We start from the raw sequence: 27,729 nt of genomic DNA, 5'->3' as shown, positions 1-27,729 counted from the left end.
GCTACGAGATAATTTAGTGGTGCGCACTATGTCGCGGCCATGAGTTACTAAGTCGTGGGAAAGAAATAATTAAGTGGTGCGCACGGGATACTAGAATAAACGTTACGTAACGTTACGTTATGTTACGATAGGTTACGTTATGATAATGCTATGTTGACATAGGTTTAATCTATTTGAATTGCGACATTCATTATTGAATGTCTCATATGATAATTATTAATTTCCCCGATAAGTGTTTGAAGAAGCCTATCACCGCAAATTATATGAAGATCTGCATTAATAATAAACATGTGATATAATAGGCCTAACAGTGCTCAGGAAATTAAAAGATTTGTTGATATGCAAAAAGCGGAAGTAAAAATCATTTTCAATATAGACCAAACAAGTTTTTTTTTGTTTTTCTTTAGTTTCTTGCAATTCGTGTTTAATTTAAACAATGTTTTTTTAATTAAATACAAATTGTTGTCATTTGATCATAGTTTCAGTTTTAAAAAGATGATAAATATCAGATTCTATGTACGACTGTTCTATGGCATTTTTAAATGACTAAATAGATTCTATGATCGAGGCCTTCTGGCTTCATTCATTTTTTATATCATTTTTTTTTAATTTTCTCAATAATTACAATAGAGAAAATATTGTCTTGATCTAAGAATCTGTTTGATTGAAAAAACTAGTACATTTAAACACGGATTTGTAATATAAATCCGCGATTTAAAATACTATTGGCCTATTTAAGATTATGAGACAGCCATTTATAAAATAGAGAATCTTGAATCTATACATTATTTTAACTTCTCTTAGAACTTGACTCCAGATATTTTGCTATTTATAAATTTATTTTATGAACCGGTATTTAAATTATGAACATGTATACAGTAGGCCTAAATTCTGAAAAAAAAACATTCTAAATCTTTATACAGTCAAAAGGCTTTTCCATTTCGCGTCAAAACATCGCACTTTAAACGCTTTATCTGTACAGCACGATAACCGCATTTAAAAATAGAAGTATCCATTTTATCTCTGTGTTTATTTTCATTTAAATTTAAAATAAAATGTTTATACATCGTAACGCGCCATCTCAAAGTAACACATTGTTATCTCCCATTGTCCTATATTGGAAAACGAGTGTGTAATTTCGGGGGAATATTATGCGGCATAAAAGCGTGTGTTGTTAACAGAAAACCCTATCGTATAACTGGAACGGATTATCTTCAGATATCATACATGTGAGTTTATTTTTTAACCTTATGGTGAATATGATTTGATACGAATGCTGAAATGATTTATTTACAAGAAGATATTAAAAATAGAAAACTATGTCCTGTTTTTAAATCAAATATAATGTTACGAGAGTTTCTGATAGTGATACAGTAGGCAGTGGTATTCGTAAATATATTAGTCAGTTTTCTGCACAAGGTGAATTTATATTTTTATGGCTACGGTCCGATGATCATAATTATATGATATGAATGACGAATTGACTGCACAACCTCGCTATTTTCATCCTTCCACATGTTGTGTATACATCGTCGGATACCCACAATATTGTGGATACATGTTCATCAACCGTCGCTACTGTATCCTATGGAAAGCCTTGACTGTCTTATGATTATAAAAATGAACGTTGTTGTGTCACTCTTTCTTTATACAATGTGCACTCATGAATATATTATGTAGATGCATCCTTATATGAATTCAACTGAACAATATATGATGTCAATGTGTCTTTATATGATGTCGACCAATCATTATACGATGTGCATTTATGAATATATGATGTGGTAGAATCATTATATACAGTCAACTCATCAATATATTATGTCAATCTTTCATTTATACGATGTGCATCTATTATTATACGATGTGCATTTATGAATATATTCATGTGGTTGCATCATTATATACAGTCAACTTATCAATATATATATGTCAAATCTATCATTATACGATGTGCATCTATTATTATACGACCGCTACTTTATATGAAGTGCAAACATCTTTATATGGTGTGCTTCTGTCATTATACTGATGGGGTTAATTTACCGGGTTATATTTCACTATGCACCGTTCGTGTCAACAAGTAAATTATATCATAAAGTGTTAAGCTGACTCTATGTAAAGACAATTCTACATACTATAGTGTTGTTTTGATTCTACATAAGAATGGTTGCACATAATATACTCGTAATTGCACATCATATAATGAAAGACTGACATCATATAAGGACGTGTGGACATCATATAATGTTAAGTTGACTCTATATAAAGAAGGTTTCACATAATATATTCATTAATGCACATCGTATAATGAAAGATTGGCATCATATAAGGACGTGTGGACATCATATAATGTTAAGTTGACTCTATATAAAGACGGTTTCACATAATATATTCATTAATGCACATCGTATAATAAAAGATTGGCATCATATAAGGACGTGTGGACATCATATAATGTTAAGTTGACTCTATATAAAGAAGGTTTCACATAATATATTCATTAATGCACATCGTATAATGAAAGATTGGCATCATATAAGGACGTGTGGACATCATATAATGTTAAGTTGACTCTATATAAGAATGGTTCCACATAATATATTCGTAATAGCACATCATATAATGAAAGACTGACATCATATCAGGACGTGTGGACATCATATAATGTTAAGTTGACTCTATATAAAGACGGTTCTACATAATATAATGTTGTTTTGACTCTATATAAGAATGGTTCCACATAATATATTCGTAAAAGCACATCATATAATGAAAGACTGACATCATATAAAGACACATTCACATCATATAATGTTAAGTTGACTCTATATAAAGACGGTTCTACATAATATAATGTTGTTTTGACTCCATATAAGAATGGTTCCACATAATATATTCGTAAAAGCACATCATATAAAGAAAGACTGACATCATATAAAGACACATTCACATCATATATTGTTAAGTTGACTCTATATAAAGATGGTTTCACATGATATATTCTTTAATGCACATCGTATAATGAAAGATTGACATTATATAAGGACGTGTTGACATCATATATTGTTAAGTTCACTCTATATAAGGATGGTTTCACATAATATACTGAAAAATGCACATCGTATAATGATAGATTGACGTCATATAAGGACGCGTTGACATCATATAATGTTGACTCTATATAAGAATTATTCCACATAATATATTCATAACTTCACATCATATAATGACAGACTGACATCATATAAGGACAGATTAACATCATATATTGTTATTTTGAATCTATATAAGGATGGCTCCACATAATATATTCAAAAATGCACAATGTTTAATGATAGATTGACATCATATAAAGACACGTTGACATCATATATTGTTCAGTTGACTACATATAAAGATGGATCCACATGATATATTAATGGGTGCACATTGTATAAGGAAAGGTTGACTCAATATATTGCTATATGGACATAACAACGTTTAGGTTTATAATGATAAGACAGTCAAGGCTTTCCATAGTATCCGACTGAGTTGTATAAAGGGCTCTAATAATAGTAGACGATATAGAGGATATTTGATAAATATCCAACTTAGATTCTACTATAAGTTCATGTTATATCAGTTATACTGTAATTCTGATGAATTACAGTACTGTAAAGTGCCTCATCTATGTCAAAGATGTAACCAAAAACCAAATTGGCTATATATTAACAACCAAAACATACGAAATAAAAAGTGAATCTCTGTTATATTAGACCTAATAAAAAAAAGAGCACCGCGTGCGGTATTAACGCTCGTTGCTGAGCACTAAGAAAGTAAGGATAACGTTAAATCGACATCAACAATTTTAGAATCAGATTAGCATAAAATAATTGTGTTATCTTGCCTATTATCATCATGTAATTATATATCACACAAATGTGGCTGACAGTAGAATTTAAGTATTGGCTATATATTTTCTTAAGGTTATTGATTGCCATTTCTAATTGAAGAACTTAATGGAAATATACTTCTAAACGTTATAATAATGTGCGGTCCAAAATACTCGATGGTTCACATTTAACCCTTCAACAAAATCTAACTAATTTTGTATACATTGATGAGAGCACTTGTAAAGTGTTTACTAGGTAGAATAGAGCAGGTTCATGAAAATCGCATGACATGGAACGCATAATATTTTCAACATACAGTAAAGTGACTTTGTTTATCCATGTGGAAACTTTTCCTATGTATTGATTATACCACACATGTAACGTCGGGCGAGATATGGGATAAATCGATGAAAACTACAGTTCGTAAAATTGTCCGACTCGCAAAAAACCGCCTCCGTGGTCGAGGGGTTAGAGTCGATGACTTCTAATCCAGCTACCTCTCTGGTGTGGGTTCGATCCCCGGGAGATGCTTTGGTAGTTTAGCGCGGAGGAAGGTAGTCTAGTACTGGTGTAACTCTCCAGGAACGATGGTTAGGAAACTACCCGCCTATATGACTGAAATACTGTTGAAAAAGGCGTAAAATGAAACAAACAAACAAACAAACAAGCAAATGGCTGCTCGTGTTAATTTGTCAAACTAAATGGGGAAAAAGTTAGATTTTTTTGCAATGTTCTTTGTCAGTGACTGTTTCGTTTCGTTAGTTAATAACTGAATCACAAATTCTGTAAGTGACAACTTAGACAATATAATACTACATATAGATTTACTGTATAGCCTGAGGAACGCGTGTACTCTTTTAAAAATATATATATGTATTGTTATGGTGAGAGACCTATCATCTGTTAAACCTGTCTAATTGACAAAATTAAGTGTTGCCACAATGTCAGTGTGTAAATACAAGTTTTTTTTTCTTTTGTAAAATAATGATTAATTAATTGATTGATTGATTGATGTATGTACACACTGACTTAGGTTACATATAATAAGAGAGACTGCATACATACATTATATATCTACAAACTAACACTAAAATATGACGTACCATCTTCAACATTGAAATTAAATATTACGGCAGAAGGTCGAAATATTTGAAAACAATGAGTATCAAATAAGAATCTGTCTGTAGCAAAATTAAATAAAGTGTACTAATTTAAGAATTTTAGAACTAACAGGGGTAAAAAAAGAAATATTAAATTTTATCCCAAATATTTAAAAAATCATTAAATTTAAGAAAATCAAACCCCCTTTTCTTGAATAGTTTGCTAGAAGACCCCCTTTTCTATTTATTATTATATTATTTTTAAAATGTTACAAAATTTTTTTGACTAAATTAGAGGAAAAATGAATAAAGTTAAATAAACATCTTTTTCAAATTAAATTCGAGGAAAAAGTTTTTGCTATGATTTTTAACTTGTACACATTTTTCGAAGGATCTTCACGTGTTCTTAAAAATATTTATAATATATAATGATGATGATAATAATAATAATAATAATAATAATAATTAATAATAATAATAATAATAGTAATAATAATGATGATGATGATGATGATTGATGGTGATGATGATGATTGTTTATGGGCTGGCACACCATTGACGTTCTGGTCAGCGTTCTATGACGTTTTTAACAAACGTTGGTTAGTCGCCAATGGTGCTGGGATAGCGCCAGAAGAACGTTGTGTTGAAACGCCAGTGAACAACAGTAATCGCCGGTAATCGGGCGTAGAATGTTGTCCCGGAAAAAAAAGTTTTGAACATGCACACAAGTTCCTCACTCAGAACCAGCGTTCTTCAACGTTTAAATCTCAAAACGCTGAAGAACTTTTAAAAAACTTTAGGGAAACTTTTTAAAATTTTAAATTTTCCCACCGACCTTGCACACTTTTTCTATCTTTTAGTCAGCTTTTCTCGGGTCCCCCCTTTGGTTTTAAACTAACCCCTTTTTATTTTGCATAAAAGGGACTAAACCTCCCAACCCTTTAAAACGACCATTTGAAGGGTCTTAAAGGGCGCAAAAAAACGTGTAAAAAAGGGAAAAACAAAATTTTCCTTTTTCCGTAAATTTAAAGGCGTAAATTTCAAACCCTTTTCCCAACTTGCATAGTAAAAAAGGGTTCAGTTTGTTTTTTTGGTTTTATCTTAAAAACCCAACTACTAGGGAAGATCTGAAAAAATCGCAGTAGGCCTTTAGATTTTTACCTTATCCGGGGCAAAAATTTAAAATTTCTTGAACTGGCCCATGGCCCATATTTTAAAGGGTCAAATGCAAAAAGCAAAAACACTCGTCGCACCCATAACCTCTATCCACTAGCTGGCTGGGAATTTTCAAAAATAACCACATCATGAGTGTTGAGTCGGCGCCACCCAAAACCATTGTGGTTTTGGGTCCATAAGGTCAAGGTTTCATTTACCTTTGAATGTCAGATTTTAAACATGACTTGTAAACACAAAAAAAAATGTTCCAAAAGAACCAACCCAACAAAAAATCCATTTTTGGCCCCCCAATGTCACTTCTTTTTCTAACCTAAGTTTTTTAGGGGACTTAATGAAATCGGCCGCGAATGCTATTATTTTAGGTTCTGGTGTGGATACTATAGCTTATGGCACACCGAACAATCAAATTGGGCAGACAAAGGCTGTTCCAGGCGGTCCCACACTTGTTTCCCAAAGTATATACATGTCGGCCCGCTGGGGAATGCAATTGACGTACCGGTAAGTATTCATTGATATTTTTAAGATATCAAAACTGTGTTTCGAGTAAAATCCAATCGTTATGGGATTCATAGTTTCAACATCCAAAGGGAGCATCTAACAAAAATTTCTAGCCCCTGTGCAAGCTTTACTTCACCGTGAATTTTGACTGAAAATAACCACACTAATCCCAATGAAGATGCCCGGTATTTTTAGTTTAAAGTCCAAAAACTTAATTTTTTTCATTGTGATAATAAATCCTTTTTTTCATGACGATTCGTAAAACGTCAACATTTCGTCATTTAAATATTCCAAAACCATACCTTCAAAAAAAGCTGTTTCTGTTAAAGTTAAATAAGGTATTCCCACACCGTTACAATTCAAAAATGGGCAGAACCAGCTGTTCCAGCGTCCACAGCTGTACCAGTATATAACATGTCGGCACTGGGAATGCAATTGACGTACGATAAGTATTCATATATTTTTACTTATCAAAACTGTGTTCGAGTAAATCAATGTTAAGGATTCATAGTCAACATCCAAAGGAGCATGCTAACAATTTTCTGGCCCTGTGCAAGCTTTACTTCACGTGAATTTTGACTGAAAATAACCACACTATCCGATGAGATGCGGTATTTTTAATTTAAAGTCACAAAAAACTTATATTTTTTCATGATAATAAATCCTTTTTTCATACGATTCGTAAACGTCAACATTTCGTCATTAAATATTCCAAACCATACCTTCAAAAAAGCTTTTCTGTTAAAGTTATAAGGTATTTAAGTTTGAGCGTCATCAAAATTTTAGTAACGTCATCAGCTGTTCGCCTCTTTTTAATGATAACATCGACAGCAATTCATCGGCAAGAATGAATAACGCTGAAAGCCGTTCAAAGAAACATTTTCAGCGCTTTTGTTATAATAACTAGGAGAGAGTAAAACTTTTTTGTTCATTTAAAATATTACTTTATTCATGATACTTTCTAATTATATTATTTTTATAATTACTTTCTATCATTTGTTGTATCTTAGCTATGAGGCCTTTATCTCCATTTACCGCACTGTATTTAAATATAAAAAGGTAGCAAGATCTATTAATATGTTTCTGAAATATTAAATTCAAAGAAAGTAAAGGCAAATTTAACGCTTAATACGAATACTCTGTAATATAAATAAAGGCATCCTTTAAGTGAAAATTTTGTTTTAAGGAGCTCCAAAAATGAATAATGTCAGAGCCTCTATAAAGGTCCATATCATTTAGGCTTTGTTTTATTTCATTTTATTTCTTACTTGATTTGACATTTTATATTTATCCTAGTCCCGGCTCAACATGGAGTGCCTCAACGCGAAACTTGTTTAATATGCATTTCCACTTTTCAAGGTATCTAGACGGCACAAAATTATGTTCATATGAATGTATTAAAGATTACACGTATCAGATCTGTCTTACTCTATATCCGTTAAGTTAATTGACATAAATTTTAAGTGTTAACAGTGTATCTCTAAATATCATTAAAAGGGAAAATAACTTTGACTTACCGCAAACGTTAACGATACTTCTTTGCAAGGCGATCTGTTTTATACTTTTATTGTAAATATGTGATTTTCCAAAAGTCAGTTTTTTTTCTAATAGCACATGAAGGTAAAGTCATAGAATAAACATATGAACACACAGTAATCTGATTGGAAATCCCCCGCATATACCAATCATAGATATGAATGATTCGATATTCGTTCTCTTTTGTACCATAGTCTGAATATGTATATCCTATAAAATGTAACCCCTCTGCGAGAATTCAAACATGGTATCCGCATTATTCATCCATGCACTTTCATATCTCGGGTTACACAGCCATTCACTGCATAGGACTTGTCAACTATATGCCTTTCTTTATAATAATACTTGATGTATGCCTTCATTTACAAGACTGAATGTTCGTATTAAGCGTTAAATTTGCCTTTGCCTTTTGAATTAAACATTTCATAAACCCATTACACGAACTCCACTGAGGTTTACAATTATAAGCCTTAAAACATGAAATTTTATTTTTTTCACATAGATAAACATGAGCACTTAAAATATAGATATTAATAAAATATAACCAAGAAATATAGAAGAAATAAACTGAAAATCATATGTTTGTGCTATTCTCAGTCCGATTTGAGTGAAAAGCGTTTAAACTCTTTTCAGTTTTGGGTCATTTTTCACTACTTTAATAATTATTCTGCAAAAACGGATCAAGCAAATGATCGGAAATTTTGCACATAAGTTATAAGAATAGATCTACATCAAATGGAGAAATAATCTCAAAAAATTATTTCCAGTCCCGTCATGTCAAAAACCTTAGTGTTTGATAGATCTTACTACCATTTAATATTTAAATACAGTTCGGTAAATGGAGATAAAGGCCACTCAGCTAAGATACAACAAATAATAGAAAGTAATAATAAAAATAATATAATTAGAAAGTATCATGAATAAAGTAATATTTTAAATGAACAAAAAAGTTTTACTCTTTCCTAGTTATTGTAGCACAAAAGCGCTGAAAATTGTTTCTTTGAACAGCTTTCAGCGTTATTCATTCTTGCCGATGAATCGCTGTCGATGTTATCATTAAAAAGAGGCGAACAGCTGATGACGTTACTAAAATTTTGATGACACTCAAACTTAAATACCTTATAACTTTAACAGAAAAGCTTTTTTGAAGGTATGGTTTGGAATATTTAATGACGAAATGTTGACGTTTACGAATCGTATGAAAAAAGGATTTATTATCATGAAAAAATATAAGTTTTTGTGACTTTAAACTAAAAATACCGCATCTCATTGGATAGTGTGGTTATTTTCAGTCAAAAATCACGTGAAGTAAAGCTTGCACAGGGCTAGAAATTTGTTAGCATGCTCCTTTGGATGTTGACTATGAATCCATAACATTGATTTACTCGAACACAGTTTTGATATGTTAAAAATATATGAATACTTACCGTACGTCAATTGCATTCCCAGCGCCGACATGTATATACTGGTACAGCTGTGGACGCTGGAACAGCTGTCTGCCCATTTGATTGTACGGTGTGGTATTTAAGTTTCAGTGTCATCAAAATTTTAGTAACGTCATCAGCTGTTCGCCTCTTTTTAATGATAACATCGACAGCGATTCTTCGGCAAGAATGAATAACGCTGAAGCTTTTCCCAAAGAAAAAAAATTTTCAAGCGCTTTGTGCTTACAAAAGAAAAAAAAACTAAAAAGGAAAGAGGGTAAAAACTTTTTTTGTTCATTTAAAAATAAATTTAACTTTAAAAAATTATGATAGCTTTCTATTAATAACTTTATTTTTAAATTATTAAAATTAAAATCTATTATTTGTTGTATCTTAAAATGAAAAAATTTGGCCTTTATCGTCCATTTAAAAACGCGAAACTGTAAAATTTAAATATTAAATAAAGTAGTAAGATCTTATCAAACAAACTAAGGTTTTTGACATTGACGGGACTGGAAATAAATTTTTTGAGATTAAATTTCTCGCAAAAAATTATTTGATGGTAGATCTATTTTAAACTTATAAACTTAAATGTGCCCAAAATTTTTCCGATCCCTTTTTGCTTTGATCCGGGTTTTTTGCAGAATAATTTATTAAAGTAGTGAAAAATGACCCAAAACTGAAAAGAGTTTAAACGCTTTTCACTCAAATCGGACTGAGAATAGCACAAACATATGATTTTCAGTTTATTTCTTCTATATTTCTTGGTTATATTTTATTAATATCTATATTTTAAGTGCTCATGTTTATCTATGTGAAAAAAATAAAATTTCATGTTTTAAGGCTTATAATTGTAAACCTCAGTGGAGTTCGTGTAATGGGTTTATGAAATGTTTAATTCAAAAGGCAAAGGCAAATTTAACGCTTAATACGAACATTCAGTCTTGTAAATGAAGGCATACATCAAGTATTATTATAAAGAAAGGCATATAGTTGACAAGTCCTATGCAGTGAATGGCTGTGTAACCCGAGATATGAAAGTGCATGGATGAATAATGCGGATGCCATGTTTGAATTCTCGCAGAGGGGTTACATTTTATAGAATATACATATTCAGACTATGGTACAAAAGAGAACGAACATCAAATCATTCATATCTATGATTTGTATATGCGGGGGATTTCCAATCAGATTACTGTGTGTTTATATGTTTATTCTATGACTTTACCTTCATGTGTATTAGAAAAAAAACTGACTTTTGGAAAATCACATAGACACTTATTAACAATAAAAGTATAAAACAGATCGCCTTGCAAAGAAGTATCGTTAACGTTTGTGGTAAGTCAAAGTGTTTTTCCCTTTTAAAGATATTTAGAGATACATTGTTAACACTTAAAACTTATGTCAATTAAGTTAACGGGTAAAAAGTAAGACAGATCTGATACGTGTAATCTTTAATACATTCATATGAACATAATTTTGTGCCGTCTATAGATACCTTGAAAAGCGGAAATGCATATTAAACAAGTTTCGCGTTGAGGCACTTCATGTTGAGCCGGGACTAGGATAAATATAAAATGTCAAATTAAGTAAGAAATAAAATGAAATAAAACAAAGCCTAAATGATATGGACCCTAATAGAGGCTCTGACATTATTCATTTTTGGAGCTCCTTAAAACAAAATTTTCACTTAAAGGATGCCTTAATTTATATTACAGAGTATTCGTATTAAGCGTTAAATTTGCCTTTACTTTCTTTGAATTTAATATTTCAGAAACATATTAATAGATCTTGCTACCTTTTTATATTTAAATACAGTGCGGTAAATGGAGATAAAGGCCTCTCAGCTAAGATACAACAAATAATAGAAAGTAATAATAAAAATAATATAATTAGAAAGTATCATGAATAAAGTAATATTTTAAATGAACAAAAAAGTTTTACTCTCTCCTAGTTATTGTAGCACAAAAGCGCTGAAAATGTTTCTTTGAACGGCTTTCAGCGTTATTCATTCTTGCCGATGAATTGCTGTCGATGTTATCATTAAAAAGAGGCGAACAGCTGATGACGTTACTAAAATTTTGATGACGCTCAAACTTAAATACCTTATAACTTTAACAGAAAAGCTTTTTTGAAGGTATGGTTTGGAATATTTAATGACGAAATGTTGACGTTTACGAATCGTATGAAAAAAGGATTTATTATCATGAAAAAATATAAGTTTTTGTGACTTTAAATTAAAAATACCGCATCTCATCGGATAGTGTGGTTATTTTCAGTCAAAATTCACGTGAAGTAAAGCTTGCACAGGGCCAGAAAATTGTTAGCATGCTCCTTTGGATGTTGACTATGAATCCATAACATTGATTTACTCGAACACAGTTTTGATAAGTAAAAAATATATGAATACTTATCGTACGTCAATTGCATTCCCAGTGCCGACAAGTATATATTGGTACAGCTGTGGACGCTGGAACAGCTGTCTGCCCATTTGATTGTATTTGTGTTATGGTTACACTACTGTTGTGTTTGTTTAAATGTCATCAGAGCGATTATTATATCCTATGCTCAGGAATGTTGAAACAAAAAAAAATGAAAAAAAAGTTAAACGTCTTGATAACAAAAGAGATAATATTATGTGGTTATGTTTTCTTTTCCTAATGGAAAACAACTTTTAGATTATTTAAAGTAATGTTCACGTTAGACTTAACAATGCCTGACGGGAATAGACTATATTAATATAGTAACATTGAGTTCAGATAATTATATTGAATATGTTGATATTGCTTATAGTCATAGTGTCGGTGATCTAAAGTTGAATGTTAATTAACATAAAATTTGTACTTGAATCTTTAAGTAGTTCAAATAGTAGTGTAGATATATTCTTTCAAAGTTTACAAGTGCTGATAAGCTTGCATTTTTGGTATGTTTTATGAGGGATATCCTGGTGCCTGTATGCATACATTAACAAATTTATAAATGTTAATATTTCAAGTGCATCTTATGACTGATCTCATCCATGAATTAATGTTATGAAGATTGTTTGAAAATGTATAGCTAAGTTTTAGAAAATACATGTAGTTTTATCTAGTTTCAACAGGCCACTGTATCTAAATAATAGAAAGACTGACCCGTTCTTTTGTAACCGATACAGTCTGGACGATATTTACAGTTTCTGTTGGTCACAAGAAGTTTTGATTATGTTTTCAGTGTAAATTTAAAATCAGCAATATTTCAAGATTTTTTTTTGTTGTTGTTAACCTGTCCATTAACTATTTACACTTGGATGGTCACAATGTCACTTCAAGCGTAATGCTAATAATTGCTAAACAAAATCTTTCATGACTGAGACAGTTTTCGCCTCGGGTTTCAACTACTAGTATTTTATATGTTGATTTATCGTGTGTAGCAAGGATGCAATCACTGTATTTTAATATTTTATATATTCATACAATAGATTAAGTGCAGTTCACCCACAGTTAATAAAACCCGGATGTTAATGTAAACTTTTATATTTTGATGTTAGTTGTCAGTATTACAACTTTACAACTGGAGCACTGTACCGCCCTGATTACTGTTTCTTCCGGTAAAGACGGTCATTGTTCCGTTGTTGTGTTCCCCTGTTCGGTTGTTGTGTTTACCTGTTCGGTTGTTGTGTTTACCTGTTCGGTTGTTGTGTTCACCTGTTCGGTTGTTGTGTTCCTCTGGGCGTATGCATATCCTATATTTAATTACTGAATGGAATACACATGTAAATTTGTTCTTTTGCAGATCAAACATGCGTGCACCGTAAATGGAGTGCCAATTACTATAGTATGGTTGAGGGAATGACTGGAGTTGGAGGATTTATTGATATGGGATTAGAAATTCAAATTTTACTATACACGTGGTATGTAAAAACTTAAAACGTGTTTAATATCTTATATGTCTACCCTTATTATAAAGAAATTATTATTTATTGTTTGATAGATGGGCCAGTGTGGAAAAGAACTTATTTTTATATCCAGTTATTTAAGGGGGTTTTCACCATTGTGTCAGATGTGTACTAGTCCAAACATATCCCGAGTCTCAATTTGTAGTTTCTTCAAGTAGTTCTTTATAAACAAATGGATGATTCATTATTAAACTGAGTCTGCACAAATCTCAGAATGTCATATTAAACTTCCTGTATAGCATTTTTAATGTCATTGTATATCTCTTAAGCAGAACAGTATTTATTATAACAAGAGATACAGAGCTATTATATTGTCATATTTAGATAGGAATGTACATAATTTTACAGAGATGTATCATTTTTCCAGATCGGTGCGAGGTGGAGTAGCCATGATGTCTAGCATAAGACTTGCTGAACTTTCTCTTGGAAAGTGTTGCAATGTTTTGTATAAAATATGGCGACGAGATAAACGTGTTTTCCTGGTTTTAACGATATTACTGACGTATATAAGCTATTCTCTTTATGGATCACTGACGATGCCGGTGAGATTTTTATTTGTGAATGAAAACATCAATAAGCAATGTATTATACCAGATCTCGACCCGTTTGATAAATCCATTATGAAATATGTATGGAGTCCTGATCCGATTCATTGTGACCCGGCGCCGGATTTAGTTTATGTTGATACACGTGGTTTATTGATATATAATCAATCAGCATTCAAATTCTACGGAGATACTAATTATAAATGCAGCTATTCACCTTTGTTTAGACCTAAGAATGACGATTATAAAGTACAATTTGGAGACGAGAAAAACATGGATATTCCTTTCCAGGTGCCATATGACTTTTATAGAATACGCTGTTACACTTCCGGTGATAAACTCATTTATGATACTCTACAGGAAAGTGTCTTTGTTACTGACAGTTTCAAGAAAGAAAAAGGCGACGAGGACAGTAAGTCATCAAAATACAGTGTAATAATGTTTGGAATAGATTCTACTTCTAGATTATCTGCTATCCGCAAACTTCCAAAAACTTACAGATATTTGACAGAAGATTTAGGTGCACATATATTCAAAGGGTATATGAAAGTTGGTGATAATACATTCCCAAACTTAGTGCCAGTACTGACTGGCAAACGACCAGGGACGGACGACATTCCAAATCCAGGCGGAGGTAAATACGACCTCAAAAATTTTCCGTTTATATGGAAGAACTTTTCCCGCGAAAATTATGCAACGTTCTTCGCCGAGGATTATCCTATTATTGCAGCATTTAACACAGAAGCTACAGGTTTTAAAGATCCACCAACCGACCACTATATGAGGCCTTGGATGCTAGGGCTTAGAAATATAGGATTCGCATCTGAGGTCCTGAAGTCGGTTCTTCTTCCTTTAGAGTACAAAAATATGAACGTGGGCAAATCTTCGTCATTATGCTATGGAAACAAGCCAATTTTTAAACATCTAATTAATTATTATAAAAGGTTTATAAGGCAGTATAAGACTAAGTTGAAATTTTCCTTCTCGTGGCTAGTGCAGATATGCCATGAGTTCATTAATTACCTGGAATTAGGTGATAACGACTTTTTTGAGTTTTTAAAGTTTCTTAAAGAAGATGGTCACCTAGAAAATGCTTTCTTGATATTCTTTAGTGACCATGGCTCACGAATAGACGATATTCGGAACACCTTTGTTGGGAGAATAGAAGAAAGGATGCCTTTGTTATCGGTAGTGCCTCCAAAATCGTTCGAAACTCAACATCCGAATGCATTTAAAAATCTTAAAGACAACTCTGAAAGACTTACTTCAAACTTCGATTTATTTGAGCTATTAAATGATATTTTAAAATCCGATTTTGAAGAAACATTGACATTTCATTCACATTCGAAACGAGGCATAAGTTTATTCCGTCCTATACCGGTAACCCGGTCATGCGCAGATGCCTCCATTCCTGAACATTTTTGCGCCTGTTATGGCTCCGAAAAGATAGGTTTAACAAATCCGTTAGTTGTTAAAGCAGCGGACTATGCAGTGTCACATTTAAATATGTTACTACGAAAGTATAATCACATATGTGCTGAATTATTTTTATTTAAAATTCACGAAGCACAGCAAATATCTCTAGGACTATCGCCAAAAGGCGAGGAGGAAAATCGCTGGACAATCTACAAGTTCTTTTCAACACCGGAAGCAGAAAAACAAAAACGTTTCCTAGTTATATTTGAGACATCACCGGGTAATGCTATGTTTGAAGCTACTGTAAATTATCATACAGAGACTGGTTTAGAAATTATGGATGAGATAAGTAGAACTAACAAATACGGGAACACTTCTGTTTGTGTTCCAGAGAAACCACTTCGACGGTATTGTTATTGCAAAGCCATGCTAAAGTCTTGATAATACCATCAACATGTGACTTGTGTGTTTGATAAAATTTTCTATAAGCTTGAAAGATTTTAACACTTTAAAGGGCCCAATTTGAATGGTTTTATACGTGTACTTATTTAAGCACACCTGCTAGGCGACGGTTATATAGAAAACCGTTTATACATGACCATATAATCTGAGTAAAAGTATTTAACACTCTGAACAAATTATTTGACTGTAGTATTTAGTTACAATTATTTCCTGTTCTAAACATTTTTTCAAATGAAAACTATTGATTTGTTGTTATTTTATGAATCACTGTAACTTATAGCCAATGTCATTTTCATGTAGAAATTAAATAATTCAATGAAAATCAATATGCTTACGAGAGAGTTTGTCCGGTGGTTATGAATTTGAATCAACTGACAAAATGCCATCCAATATGTTTTGCTGCTAGACAATTCGACCAGATTATCTACATTTACTATGCAGGAAATTAAAACTAATCTTTATTCCACCCTTGAATGTTCCGGTCATTTTAATATTCATTTTCAAAAATATATTTTTTGTAGTGATATCTACTTAATTGTTATAACCCGGATATGTACAGATATTATACTTTAGTGATGCATAAGTTTTTTACTTGCACAATTGTTTAATTTATAGCTCAACTTATCAAAGAAAAGTTTGCCACTTTTTTCAACTTCCTGTACAAAATTGTATCTCATCAACCTCTTAAAATATAAATTTTACCTGTTACTGCACGTTCTTATATATTTGTCCCCCGTCTTTTCGAAGAAAAAAGGGGGATGTAAAAATAGGCTCCGTCAGTCTGTCCGTCCGTCAAATTTTCGTGTCCGTTCAATAACGATATCATTTATAAAGGAATTTGAAATAACTTGGCACAAATATTTGTTATAATTAGACGATGTGTCATGCGGCAAAACCGAACCCCTACCTCAAATGTCAATCTCATACTTGGTGATTCAAGGTTAACATTGTCTATTGGGGGTATATATCGTGTCCGGTCCATAACTTTCTTATCTATGAAGAGAATTTGAAAATACTTTCCACAGATGTTCATAATACTGAGACTGTGTCTTACGCAAAAACCAGTCGCCTATCTCCAAAATTAAGGTCAAAGTTGAAGGTTAAAGATTAACATAATCTAATAAAGGGTATAGTTTGTGTCCGTTCCAAACATTCCTCAAAGATCAAGGGATTTTGAAATTATTAGGCACACATGTTCACAATGATAACACGATGTGTCATGTGCAAAAACCTGTCGCCCACCTCCAAGGTCAAGGTCACAGTTTGAGGTCAAAGATGAACATAGTCTGTTATAGGGTATATTTTGTTTCAAGTGCATATTTTTTGCATCCGTCAATGGATTTTGAAAATACTTGGCTTGAATGTTGACAATAATAAGACAATGTGTCATGCACAACACGGATCCTTATCTCCAATGTCAAAGCTTACCATGGTCTTTTATATTTTTTATTTTGTTTGCAGTCAATAATATTTTCAACGGATTTTGAAAGTACTAGGGACAAATGTTCCCAGTGAGATCATGTGCCCTATGCAAAAGCCAGATTCCTACCTTCAATGCCAAGGTCGCATTTGAGTGCCAAAGCTTAACACGGTCTGCTCTGGAGTATATTTTATGCGCGGTATATAACTTTTTCATCAATTGAGGGATTTTAAAATAACTTGGCACAGATGTTAACAATAATAAGACGACGTGATAGGCGCAACACCTAGGACCTTATCTCAAAGGACAAAGCCTAAAATAGTTTGTAACAGAGTATGATGCCAAGTCAGGCCCATGAAAACAAAATCATAATGTGATAAATGACATTGGTGAATTGCCAACATAACTTGATTGATGACAGGTCAGGAAATATACCCTGTAATAGACCATATCCTGTATTGACTTTGTATTTGTGACATTTTGTGGCCTTGAAATGGTGAAATAGTATAAAAGATGTATTTTGTTAACACATTCACAGGAGTTATTTCATAATATGTCTTAAATGAATTTATTGTTACTGGCATGTGGAGACTTGGCATTGATCAAAATTTGGCACTGAAAGTCCAGATCCATACCTCTTTTTTAAATAGCACAATTTTAGGCGGGGATTTAGTGGGATCCAGATAGTTTTCACTTTGTTACTATATTTACAGCCATTCTTTGGGTGTTTTTTTTTTATTTTGCAGTTGCATATTTGTTTTGGTATTTTCTATATTTTTTATCAATTAAATGTAAATAAAATTCATAGTAGCAAGTACATAATGTATGATATATGCCTCTGAGTGTATGTAGTATGAATTAAATAATAGACTTTTAGTATTTCTTTGCAATAAAATAGTGCTTTATGTAAAATTTCTCAATTTTTTTTTGACTATGGCTGTTAATAAGCAATTATTTAAAGTGAAGGTCATTTGAACTGACAATTTTTACAATACACTGTAATTGCCTCAAAAGTAAAGTGAAGGCATCAGTAACATACTTGCTTCATACAAAATTTATAGAGACCTTTGAATGTAAGACGATAAATTCACCAACCCTCATCCCAAGGCCATCAACATCTTAAATAATTATGTCTCTTTAATAAAGCGAATAAAGACCTTTAACAAATATACAGTCCCGGAATACCGCATGGCTGCAGCAAATGCCCCGGTTCACTCACTTCAGCCTTTCGGTGTTGGTGCAACGGGGCTCAAATGGTCACCACTGACACACAGTAGAACATGGCACAGGTGCTAAACCTCTACATTTTATTCAACATGCACAATTTTATTGTGAACCAGGTACAGAAGTTCATGAACATGCACAGTAAATATTAATAGTAGATGAATCTGGCCAAACTTGATTCTCTTTTAATACCATTCTTGACCCCTAAAAGCCAAATATGGTGAATTAAGATTGACGTTACACCAGTATAGATTATCAGGTTATGTGCACTGTAATCGCCCAACTAAGTTGAACTACGAAGAAAACAACATTGCAAATTTCAATAAAATACATTTCAGAATTACGCAGTACATGCCCACATATTGCATTTTAATCAAAGATTAGTCATGAAGTATACAATGATTAATGACATAAACCATAGTGAAATACAATAATAGATAATGCAATATTCAACGTGTTTGCCTTATTTGCGAAAATTATGTTAACATAAAGTGGCAGTCTATACATAACACAGTGAAATAATGAAAAAATAGTGTTTGCAGGTAATTCAATTCGACTTGCTTCTTTTTCTGACATGGACAACACTTTATGTTTCATGTGGTGTTGTAGAAGTGTATGTCTGTGATGACATGTTGGACAAATTTTTGACTTGTCGTTTGTATCCACTATTATATGATTGAAAAAATCATATTTGAATTGAAACCCCTTTCACTGATGGTACATCTCAACAGCATAGCTCGAATACGTCTCTGCTCAGTGACAAATCAAATTAAATTCCCTTCCACAAAAAGTACATTTGCAATTATCCTTCATCTGAAAATTTAAAGACAAAATTTCAATGACATAAACATGTCACAAAGCATCCGAATACATGTAAACAATGAACATACAGGGGTGAGGCTCCCCTATGGTTAACTGCTATGTATACGCATTTGCAGACGGTAGATTTGCCTAGTGTCACATGCATCTTCGAATAGTTACATTAATTTTATCATTTTTTGTATTTATTAGCATTGTCGAGAATGGTATCGCGTTGTCGAGGTCAGCAGAAATACAGACCACGACACTCGACAATGCAGAGATATCAAGATGATGCGAAGTGACAGAGCGACAATGGGGTGTGACATCGCGACAAAGCGGTACGACACGCGACAATATAAACAAGTTACATTTTAAAAACGTTGCCATTTTTTTACGCTATATTACTTTTGTATCAGTGCATAATGCCGTTTGGCGTTGTGCGTCACTTAAGAAATAATATATCCCAAACTGTGATTTCATTGCTCAATAACATCTGTTTGGAGTTCGGATGCGTATCATTATATCATCGTGATATAAATCCCCGCATCCGATCTCCAAATAGTGATTTTATCAAGCAATAAAAATACCGATTTGGATATATTATTTCGATTCTTACACGACATCAACAAATAAATTCTGCCGTACCTGATATTCAGCTTAATTGCACTTGATTTGTTTCCGTACTTGTTGCCAGTGCATCACATTTTAGTGGTTACGTCACGTGTATAATGTTTACCCTCTCCGTCTGTCTGTCTGTCTGTCTGTCTGTCCGTCCGTCTGTCAGTCTACAAAATTGGCTCCCATAATAACGTAAAAAGTACTGAAAATATTTTTATGAAACTTGAAATATGGAAAGACGACAGTCTGGAGATTATGCACTTCCTATGTTGAAAACTTTGGGTGCTATGGCAACAAATAGACTGAAAATGTGGCTAATTTTACCTGGATTTAACTGGATCCAGCGATAACGCAAAAAGTATTATGAAACTTGAAATATAGGTAGATGGCAGTCTTTTTCTTTTTATCCTATTTTAGAAAATTGTGATTGCTATGGCAACAAATAGGCTTAAAATGTGGCGATTGTAATAATATTTGTGATTACCCAAAAAGTACTGTAAACATTTGTATGAAGATTATGCACATCATTTTGACTATAGGTAGAATATTTAGAGCTGTCCTACTCATCAAACGTCGGCGACCTCGTCAAGATTTCTGATTCAAGTTTTACATTTGTTCGCTATAAATTCGTTATTTCTTAAAATATTTACTTCAATTACAAATATATGTTTCTGATCATCAACCTCTTAGTTTAAGAATTTTGCTTGTAAAAATGTTATTTTCCGGTAACCGCCAGGGATGATTCGAGATTTACCCGCAGAGTCTCAGTCCCGTCTGTTCCTAAAAAAATCCTGTGATCCTGAGATTACTTTTAATGAACTTTTCAAACAAATTTACTTTAAAAAAGAGAAAAGTTGAAAAATTAGTTATACATATTCATCCTAGCTAATTGAATGTTTGTTTTGGCTCCATCACATTTGCTAGGACTCTTTCACATTACTGACTGGCGCGAGCACCTTTTCGATGGCGCAATCACATTTGAATAAATGTAAATTTTATTTTTAACCAAGCTCTTTGAAATATTTTTGTGTTGAGCCAAAGGTGAGTTAGACACAATTTTACATGTAAGATAACGTGGGTCAACATTAACATTATGATAGATAAATCACTGTGTCTCCCCGCGAAGTGTTAACATTTTTACACAGATCACTAAAATGTGAAAGAGCCACTGTTTAGTAGGCGTGATTAAGCAACATTATTATATGTTGTTGTTTTTTTTTTGTTAAAAATTAATCAAAACTAATTGTGGTCTTTAATTGTTCAATACTAGTAATTGATTTGATATTTTCAGATCTGCCACACATTTACTATTAAACTGTTATCTATATAGTTGCCGGTTTCTATAGGCGACTAATAAAACATATAGATAGACATCGAGAACAATGTATAGCCATATAAGACACGCCATGTTCCATTCTTTTATATTCGCTCACTTTGGATGAGTCTTTCATACCAACATATTTTTATGTGCGGTAGGCAATAAATACTAAAATAACTTAAATATTTTGAATGGAAAATGAAATAGTAGAAATGAAAAAAAAGGTTTAAGACAATAATTATTTTCTTTAACATTGACATAATACGCATTAAAAAAGTATTTTTAAGGGACCTAACTGATCGTGCGATACCTCATTTTAGCTGATAATATAATAACTTATTGTTACACTAAAATATTCAAGCTGTTGTGTTTGTATTATCGTCATACAGATCATTTTAAAACATATTTTCCTTGATTATATCTCATGTTAAGTTATGATGAATCAAAAGAAAAATAACAAAGTAAAAACCTTTGTTGAAAAAGGAAGTAAAGCCCATCTTGATAATATTAGAGACACCGGCCTATGTTCTGTTATTTTTCTAGTAGTAAATTACTTTTGAACTATTTAAAACAGCGTATACACGTTAGATTTTGTGCAAGTTCCCTTTAATCCAATACATGTACTTAATGTTATTTTTATAACTATGTATAAATAAAGAAAATAGTAGTACAATTAAATCACACTTCATCGGTTCTAAATCCGAGGTTATAATTATATTCACTGCAGCTATATTTGATGAAAGTCTATAGCAACACTTCGTCCAAAAAAGATTGACCTAAACTCAAATATGACGGACTTCCCTGGTATTATATATGTTTGAGTAGAACTTTATGTTTTTATGTAAATAAAGTATGGTAAGAATTATTTTTAGCAGGTTCACTTATTTTCATTTACATACACGTAAAACATTCCCTACACAAATACAAGTGTTAACTAATCTAGCACAATATAAAAATAATACAAAGTAACAACAACATTACCTTGATTTTCACTGTACACCAACACAAAGCCATAGTAATCCATTGGTTGATCAGTCACTCTATAGACAATATGGCCGCCGGAACCTGTCGTCTTAATGTTGTCAAAGGTGTATGTACGCGCAGTGTGACATAGGGACTTCAGCTCCGTATCAGATTCGGATGGACCTACATGGACACAATTTGAGCCGCGTCATGACAAAACCAACATAATGGGTTTGCGACCAGTATGGATCCAGACCAGCCTGCGAATCCGCGCAGTCTGATCAGGACCCATGCTGTTCGCTATCGGTTTCTCTACTTGTTATAGTATAGAGTTTGTATGCGAACAGCATGGATCCTGATCAGACTGCGCGGATGCGCAGGCTGGTCTGGATCCATGCTGGTCGCAAACTCACTACGTTGGTTTTGTCATGACGCAGCTCATTTATGTTTGTTTGGTAAATAAATTTCATATCAATGCAATCATATAGATTCTTAAATATCTAGTTTCCGTTGAATAATTTAAAATTCATTGTTGGAGAAAAAAAGAAAACATTCATGAATACTGTAATTAATATATCAGATAGAATCTTAAAAGAAAGAAAAAAACGCGTCAGACTTAGTTTGATTTGGCCTGATTATCGCTAGTCTAAGAAAATTCATCGACGCAAGCCCAAACCAATGTCGGCGTAAGCGGATATCAGCACCAAAAATGCTGAAATTTACTTGGGGACCCTATTTCTAGATTGTGTTTGAAGTCAGTTACTTGGCCTTGTTGATCTTTTTTCTCATTTTTTAGAATAAAGTTACATAACCTGTTCATACGGCAGTTCCTGAAACTTTTAGTAGAAACATTTCTGACAGTCCATGAAAAGCGGCATATGGCCCCCAAGTTAGATATCGTGCAATCTTAGCAGTAATCGAAAGTTATAAAGCCTTAAACTTTTTGTTTCCATATCGGTTGATAATCTATATATATTTGAATCAGAGAGGTGATATTATCGATTATTCAAGTTTGTTGAGCATGTCATTCTTGTTATGTTTGTGGTATGTAGATGTCAAATGAAAAATTTTAGAAGTCAGGAAACATTTTCTAAGGGTAAATATAAAGTACTAGCATCTATGTTAACTTAACAAGAAAAAGATAAAATTTGTGAAAATTTTACATACCGCAATCATAACAAGTATGTCGTGCTCAACGAAAAATCGAAAATATAATCATTCAAAGTACAGAGAATCAGCCGATATGAAAACAAAAAGTTTAAGGACCTATCAATAGATTGTAGTGGTAGACTAGTTTCCACGACTAGAAAGTGAACTCAAAATTAGGACAATTATGACCCACACTTAAAAAACATTGTATGAGAATAGAATATGCAATTATGATGCATGATTTTATATTGAATTAATTTTCTTTGAAAGTGAAATATAAAAAAATAAACCATCATAGAACGTTATGTGGCTCTGAAGACAGCCACCCATATCCAGGAACTTCAGTTGAAACACAATTGATGCTGAAGATGAAAATGTCCAGGAACATACACTCCTGTAGCAGAAAGTTTATTTACTGCCTTATTACAATTTTTACTATAATTCACGTCTCAAGTTTTTCTTAAAGATATTAAATTCGATTTAACCAATGAATTACATGTCGAATACACTTAGTCTAAGTTTCGGATAGGACTAGGAATTACATTTTAAAAAAAAGGCGTTTCTGGCTGGCGTTCTATAACAAGTGCGCAAGATTTACATACATTTTACTATATACAAATAAAGTTCTGTGTCATCTAAGTAAATCCAGACAAACCTATGTACACAGTAATATTAACGCGCATCATGAGTGTGCGTTTCATATGAACAACTTGTAAATTATCTTTAGTTTTATCAAATTTCAATTTGAAAATCGAAGATGACAATCACTCGTGAAAACATTTCATATACATGTATCAAGATTTTTTTTCGTTTCAGAATTTGATAATGTTTGCAAATCTATAGAATCGAGTAAAATTACTTTCATTAGATTGGTACCATAACATTTCAAAGAAAACAGAAAATGTGACTTACGCGTTATAGGGCTGTGGCAAATTTGGTGACATGAATACCTGTTCTTCCGAGGTAACAGTTAAGGTGGTTCCACATGCTGCTTGGTTGTCTAAAGAGAACATTACTTATATAATTATGATGAAGGTTTCACAAAGGTAATGTGCGCACCATGATCATCATCATCACCACCACCTACCCCCCCCCCCTAAAAAAATAAAAAAATAAAATCAACAGCACCACCAGTTGGTGCTACATCAGCACTACCAGCTTCATCTACAACACTATCATCAGCAGTAGGTTAAAGAAGCACCAGAAACAATAACAATAAAATCAAAAACAGAATCAGTCGACAATAGATGTCTTATTGCATGTCTTATGTAAGTACGATGCATACCTGGATTATTCGTGAAAAAGAGGATCCGGAAACCTTGGCTCTCGTCAACATCATTTGAGATGAATGTTATATACAAGGTACTGGTAGTGCTCACAAAAACATTGAAGGAACCAGCGTTTGATTCAGACAACGTTGTCACAGGGGTAGTTGAATCATCAGCTAAATAAAGAATATATATGAGCCGCGTCACGACAAAAACAACATAGTGCGTTTGCGACCAGCACAGATCCAGACCAGCCTGTGCATCCGCGCAGTCTGATCAGGATCCACGCTGTTTGCTTACAAACCCTATAGCAAGTAGTGAAACTTATAGCGAACAGCATGGATCCTGATCAGACTGCGCGGATGTCTGGATCCATGCAGGCCGCAAACCCATTATATTGGTTTTGTCGTGACGCGGCTCATATGAAGAAAAAAATGTAAAAATTGTACGTCATTTCTGCAAATTCATGTTAAGTAGACCGTTCTCTTGGCAATTTTAAATAGGTCACTTTTCAAAGCTATTTAAAATGCATGGAATGAACAGTTCGTTATCAGTTCTAGAAATAAACGAATGTTTGTAATATAACATCAATTTTAAATAAAATGACGTTCATTGTTTTAAATCAATTTATATGTTAGATGTTTTTTTATTTTAGCCTTACATGAATCATATACGTTCAAATAATCCGTTGAGGTTCCTTCCACTTTGAAATCTTCAATGTTAATGATAATTTTTTCGCCAACAGTCGGTGCCTCTATGCGCCATGAGCAATTTGAATTACTGAATAACAAAATATTTCTGACATATTTTATCTTGCAATAATTCATTTCTTAATCATTTATTTAATTATTTAAAAGCTACAAATGAGGCTATCTGGAAATAGATAATTCGTTGGTCTGTTATTAGAAAATAAATGTATGATATAGTTTGAGTGTATTGAAAGATGATTTATTTTAAGATATCAATTATACTAATTCCCAACACAAGTAATCAAGATAACCTGACACAATTGTTGGTTTTGCACCTGTATAATTTTACAAACAATTTAAGCAAATCACTAAAGTATTTCTCAAATACATGTCTTTGTGTGTTGTTAACAGTATATACAATGCTTTATTCTACAAGTCATGTAAGTTGTTTTCGAGTAAAAATATACATCACTCGTAAATTTAAGCTCTGTCAATTCTAAAACACCGACCAAACTTTCAACAGAGTACATCTGTATGTATTTAAATAGTTAAATCTAGGGATGTCGAGGTGGGCTTTTAACTACTTACGGGTGATAATTTGAAGGATAGTTAGGAGACGTAAAGTACTGTGGGAAAGTCGACGATTGTAGAACTAAAGGTCCAGTGTCGTCACATTGACTGCTGACTATGTTAAATAAATAGATAAATGAATAAATAAATAAATAAATAAATGATAAATGAATGAATGAATGAATGAATGAATGAATGAATGAATGAATGAATGAATGAATGAATGAATGAATGGATGAATGAATGAATGAATGAATGAATGAATAATGAATGAATGAATGAATGTTGAATGAATAAATATATAATTAAAACTTATTTAAATAAATAAACTTATTAAAATAAATAGAATTTAGATAAATAAATAAATATTGAAATAAATAAAGAAATAAATAAATTAACATATTTAAATAAATAAACATATTTAAATAAATAAAAAACAATTGAATAAATAAATGAATAAATATACCATTTTGTTGTTATTTTGCTACCAGAGCGTGCATGTGAGAAGAACAACCAACTTTCGGAAAGTTAGTTGGGTATCCTAGCATGCAAGAAAGCAAAGTCCCTCACGTGATTACAACAAGTGATAGCATTTAATTTTTCAAATTAAAACATTGATTGATATAATCCTTCAATATGCATACCAACTTTAACATTTGCTTACTTGTACCATATTGAAGTCATGTTTTATGATTTATGAATTTTTTTTAAAACTTATTTCGTTCAAAAGAACATGTTCGGAACAAAACAATAAAAGGAATAAAACATACCTTCATGATAAATAAATAAACCTGAAAGGAAAACATTAAAAATCCGCTTCAAATATGTTAGATCAAACATTATCATTGCCAATTTAGATTGTCTTAACAAATAGGATACTATGCGTATGTTGTGTCTGACTTCCTGCATTGAATGCAAATGTTTTTTTTTCTGTTGAGTTTGGATATTTTACTCTCCTGCGCATCGGTCGAATGTATTGTTTACATAATTACTTACATGGTAGGTAATAAACACCATGGACAAGGATTATCTCAATTAAAATAAACCACAATTCCATGACTTTATCGACATATTTCTATTATCACAGAAACTTCATATATATTATTAGTTTAGCTTAATTTTTTGTAAAAGTTCCAAAATTCTTGAAAAGGACGGAAAATGACCACATTTCCATGAACATAAGTTATGCTCCTCATAAAGAAGGATAACTACTATAATTTACCTAACATATGTTAACACATTTACTTCCCTTTATTAGAAGAACTAAAATTGCTTAGTTTTTTTTTCTTCCTGGTTTAAGGTAGTTTTTCAAAGTACATATTTACATATTGCATAATAAGATTTTAAACAAATACTATTAAAATAAGCCGGATCTGTTTCCACTTAATCTATCGTGGACCTGAACTGAACCAGAGCACGACCTAGGGCATTAAAGCCCAAAATTTCATCTTTTACTTGCGAAAAAATACCTTAACCCATATTTTTGCCGATGGCCAACAATAAATAAGTTCGGACTTATAATGAATTCTAAATCAAGAAAGTCTATTTCCCAACTAGCAAAATTTATTTTCTTTGCAAATAAAATCAGTGTTTCGTAATAACTTGAAGAAAAAATAGCTAACACAGAATTGTATTTATTAAAAGACTTTGTATGCTTCATTCTCTTTTTTGATATGTATTCATTTGCCAATGTATATATTTGTACGTGCTATAAGCATTGTAAAATGTTTAATGCAATAAAGT

The 27,729-nt window shown here is 32.2% G+C and overlaps 2 protein-coding genes across 2 annotated transcripts; one reads left to right on the top strand and one right to left on the bottom strand.

Moving 5' to 3' along the window:
- The first annotated feature begins 1,072 nt into the window (after positions 1-1,072).
- On the top strand, positions 1,073-16,674 carry LOC132736346 (uncharacterized). Its single transcript, XM_060723458.1, has 3 exons — positions 1,073-1,229; positions 13,381-13,498; positions 13,911-16,674. The coding sequence occupies exon 3, from the start codon at positions 13,933-13,935 to the stop codon at positions 15,943-15,945; it is 2,013 nt and encodes a 670-aa protein (XP_060579441.1). The 5' UTR covers positions 1,073-1,229; positions 13,381-13,498; positions 13,911-13,932; the 3' UTR covers positions 15,946-16,674.
- A 3,491-nt stretch (positions 16,675-20,165) lies between these two features.
- On the bottom strand, positions 20,166-27,279 carry LOC132736345 (deleted in malignant brain tumors 1 protein-like). The gene is made up of 7 exons (XM_060723457.1): positions 26,757-27,279; positions 26,005-26,101; positions 25,389-25,507; positions 24,745-24,903; positions 24,372-24,459; positions 23,750-23,853; positions 20,166-22,493 (listed from the first exon to the last, which is right to left on the bottom strand). Exons 1-7 carry the CDS (start codon positions 26,893-26,895, stop codon positions 22,282-22,284), a joined length of 918 nt encoding a protein of 305 aa, XP_060579440.1. The 5' UTR covers positions 26,896-27,279; the 3' UTR covers positions 20,166-22,281.
- Positions 27,280-27,729: the final 450 nt, after the last annotated feature.

Source organism: Ruditapes philippinarum, unplaced genomic scaffold (assembly GCF_026571515.1).
Source record: "Ruditapes philippinarum isolate M1 unplaced genomic scaffold, ASM2657151v2 ctg6712_1_1_1_1, whole genome shotgun sequence".
NCBI lineage: Eukaryota > Metazoa > Mollusca > Bivalvia > Venerida > Veneridae > Ruditapes > Ruditapes philippinarum.
Note: the sequence above shows the minus strand (reverse complement) of the source record. Positions and strands in the feature narration are given on the sequence as shown.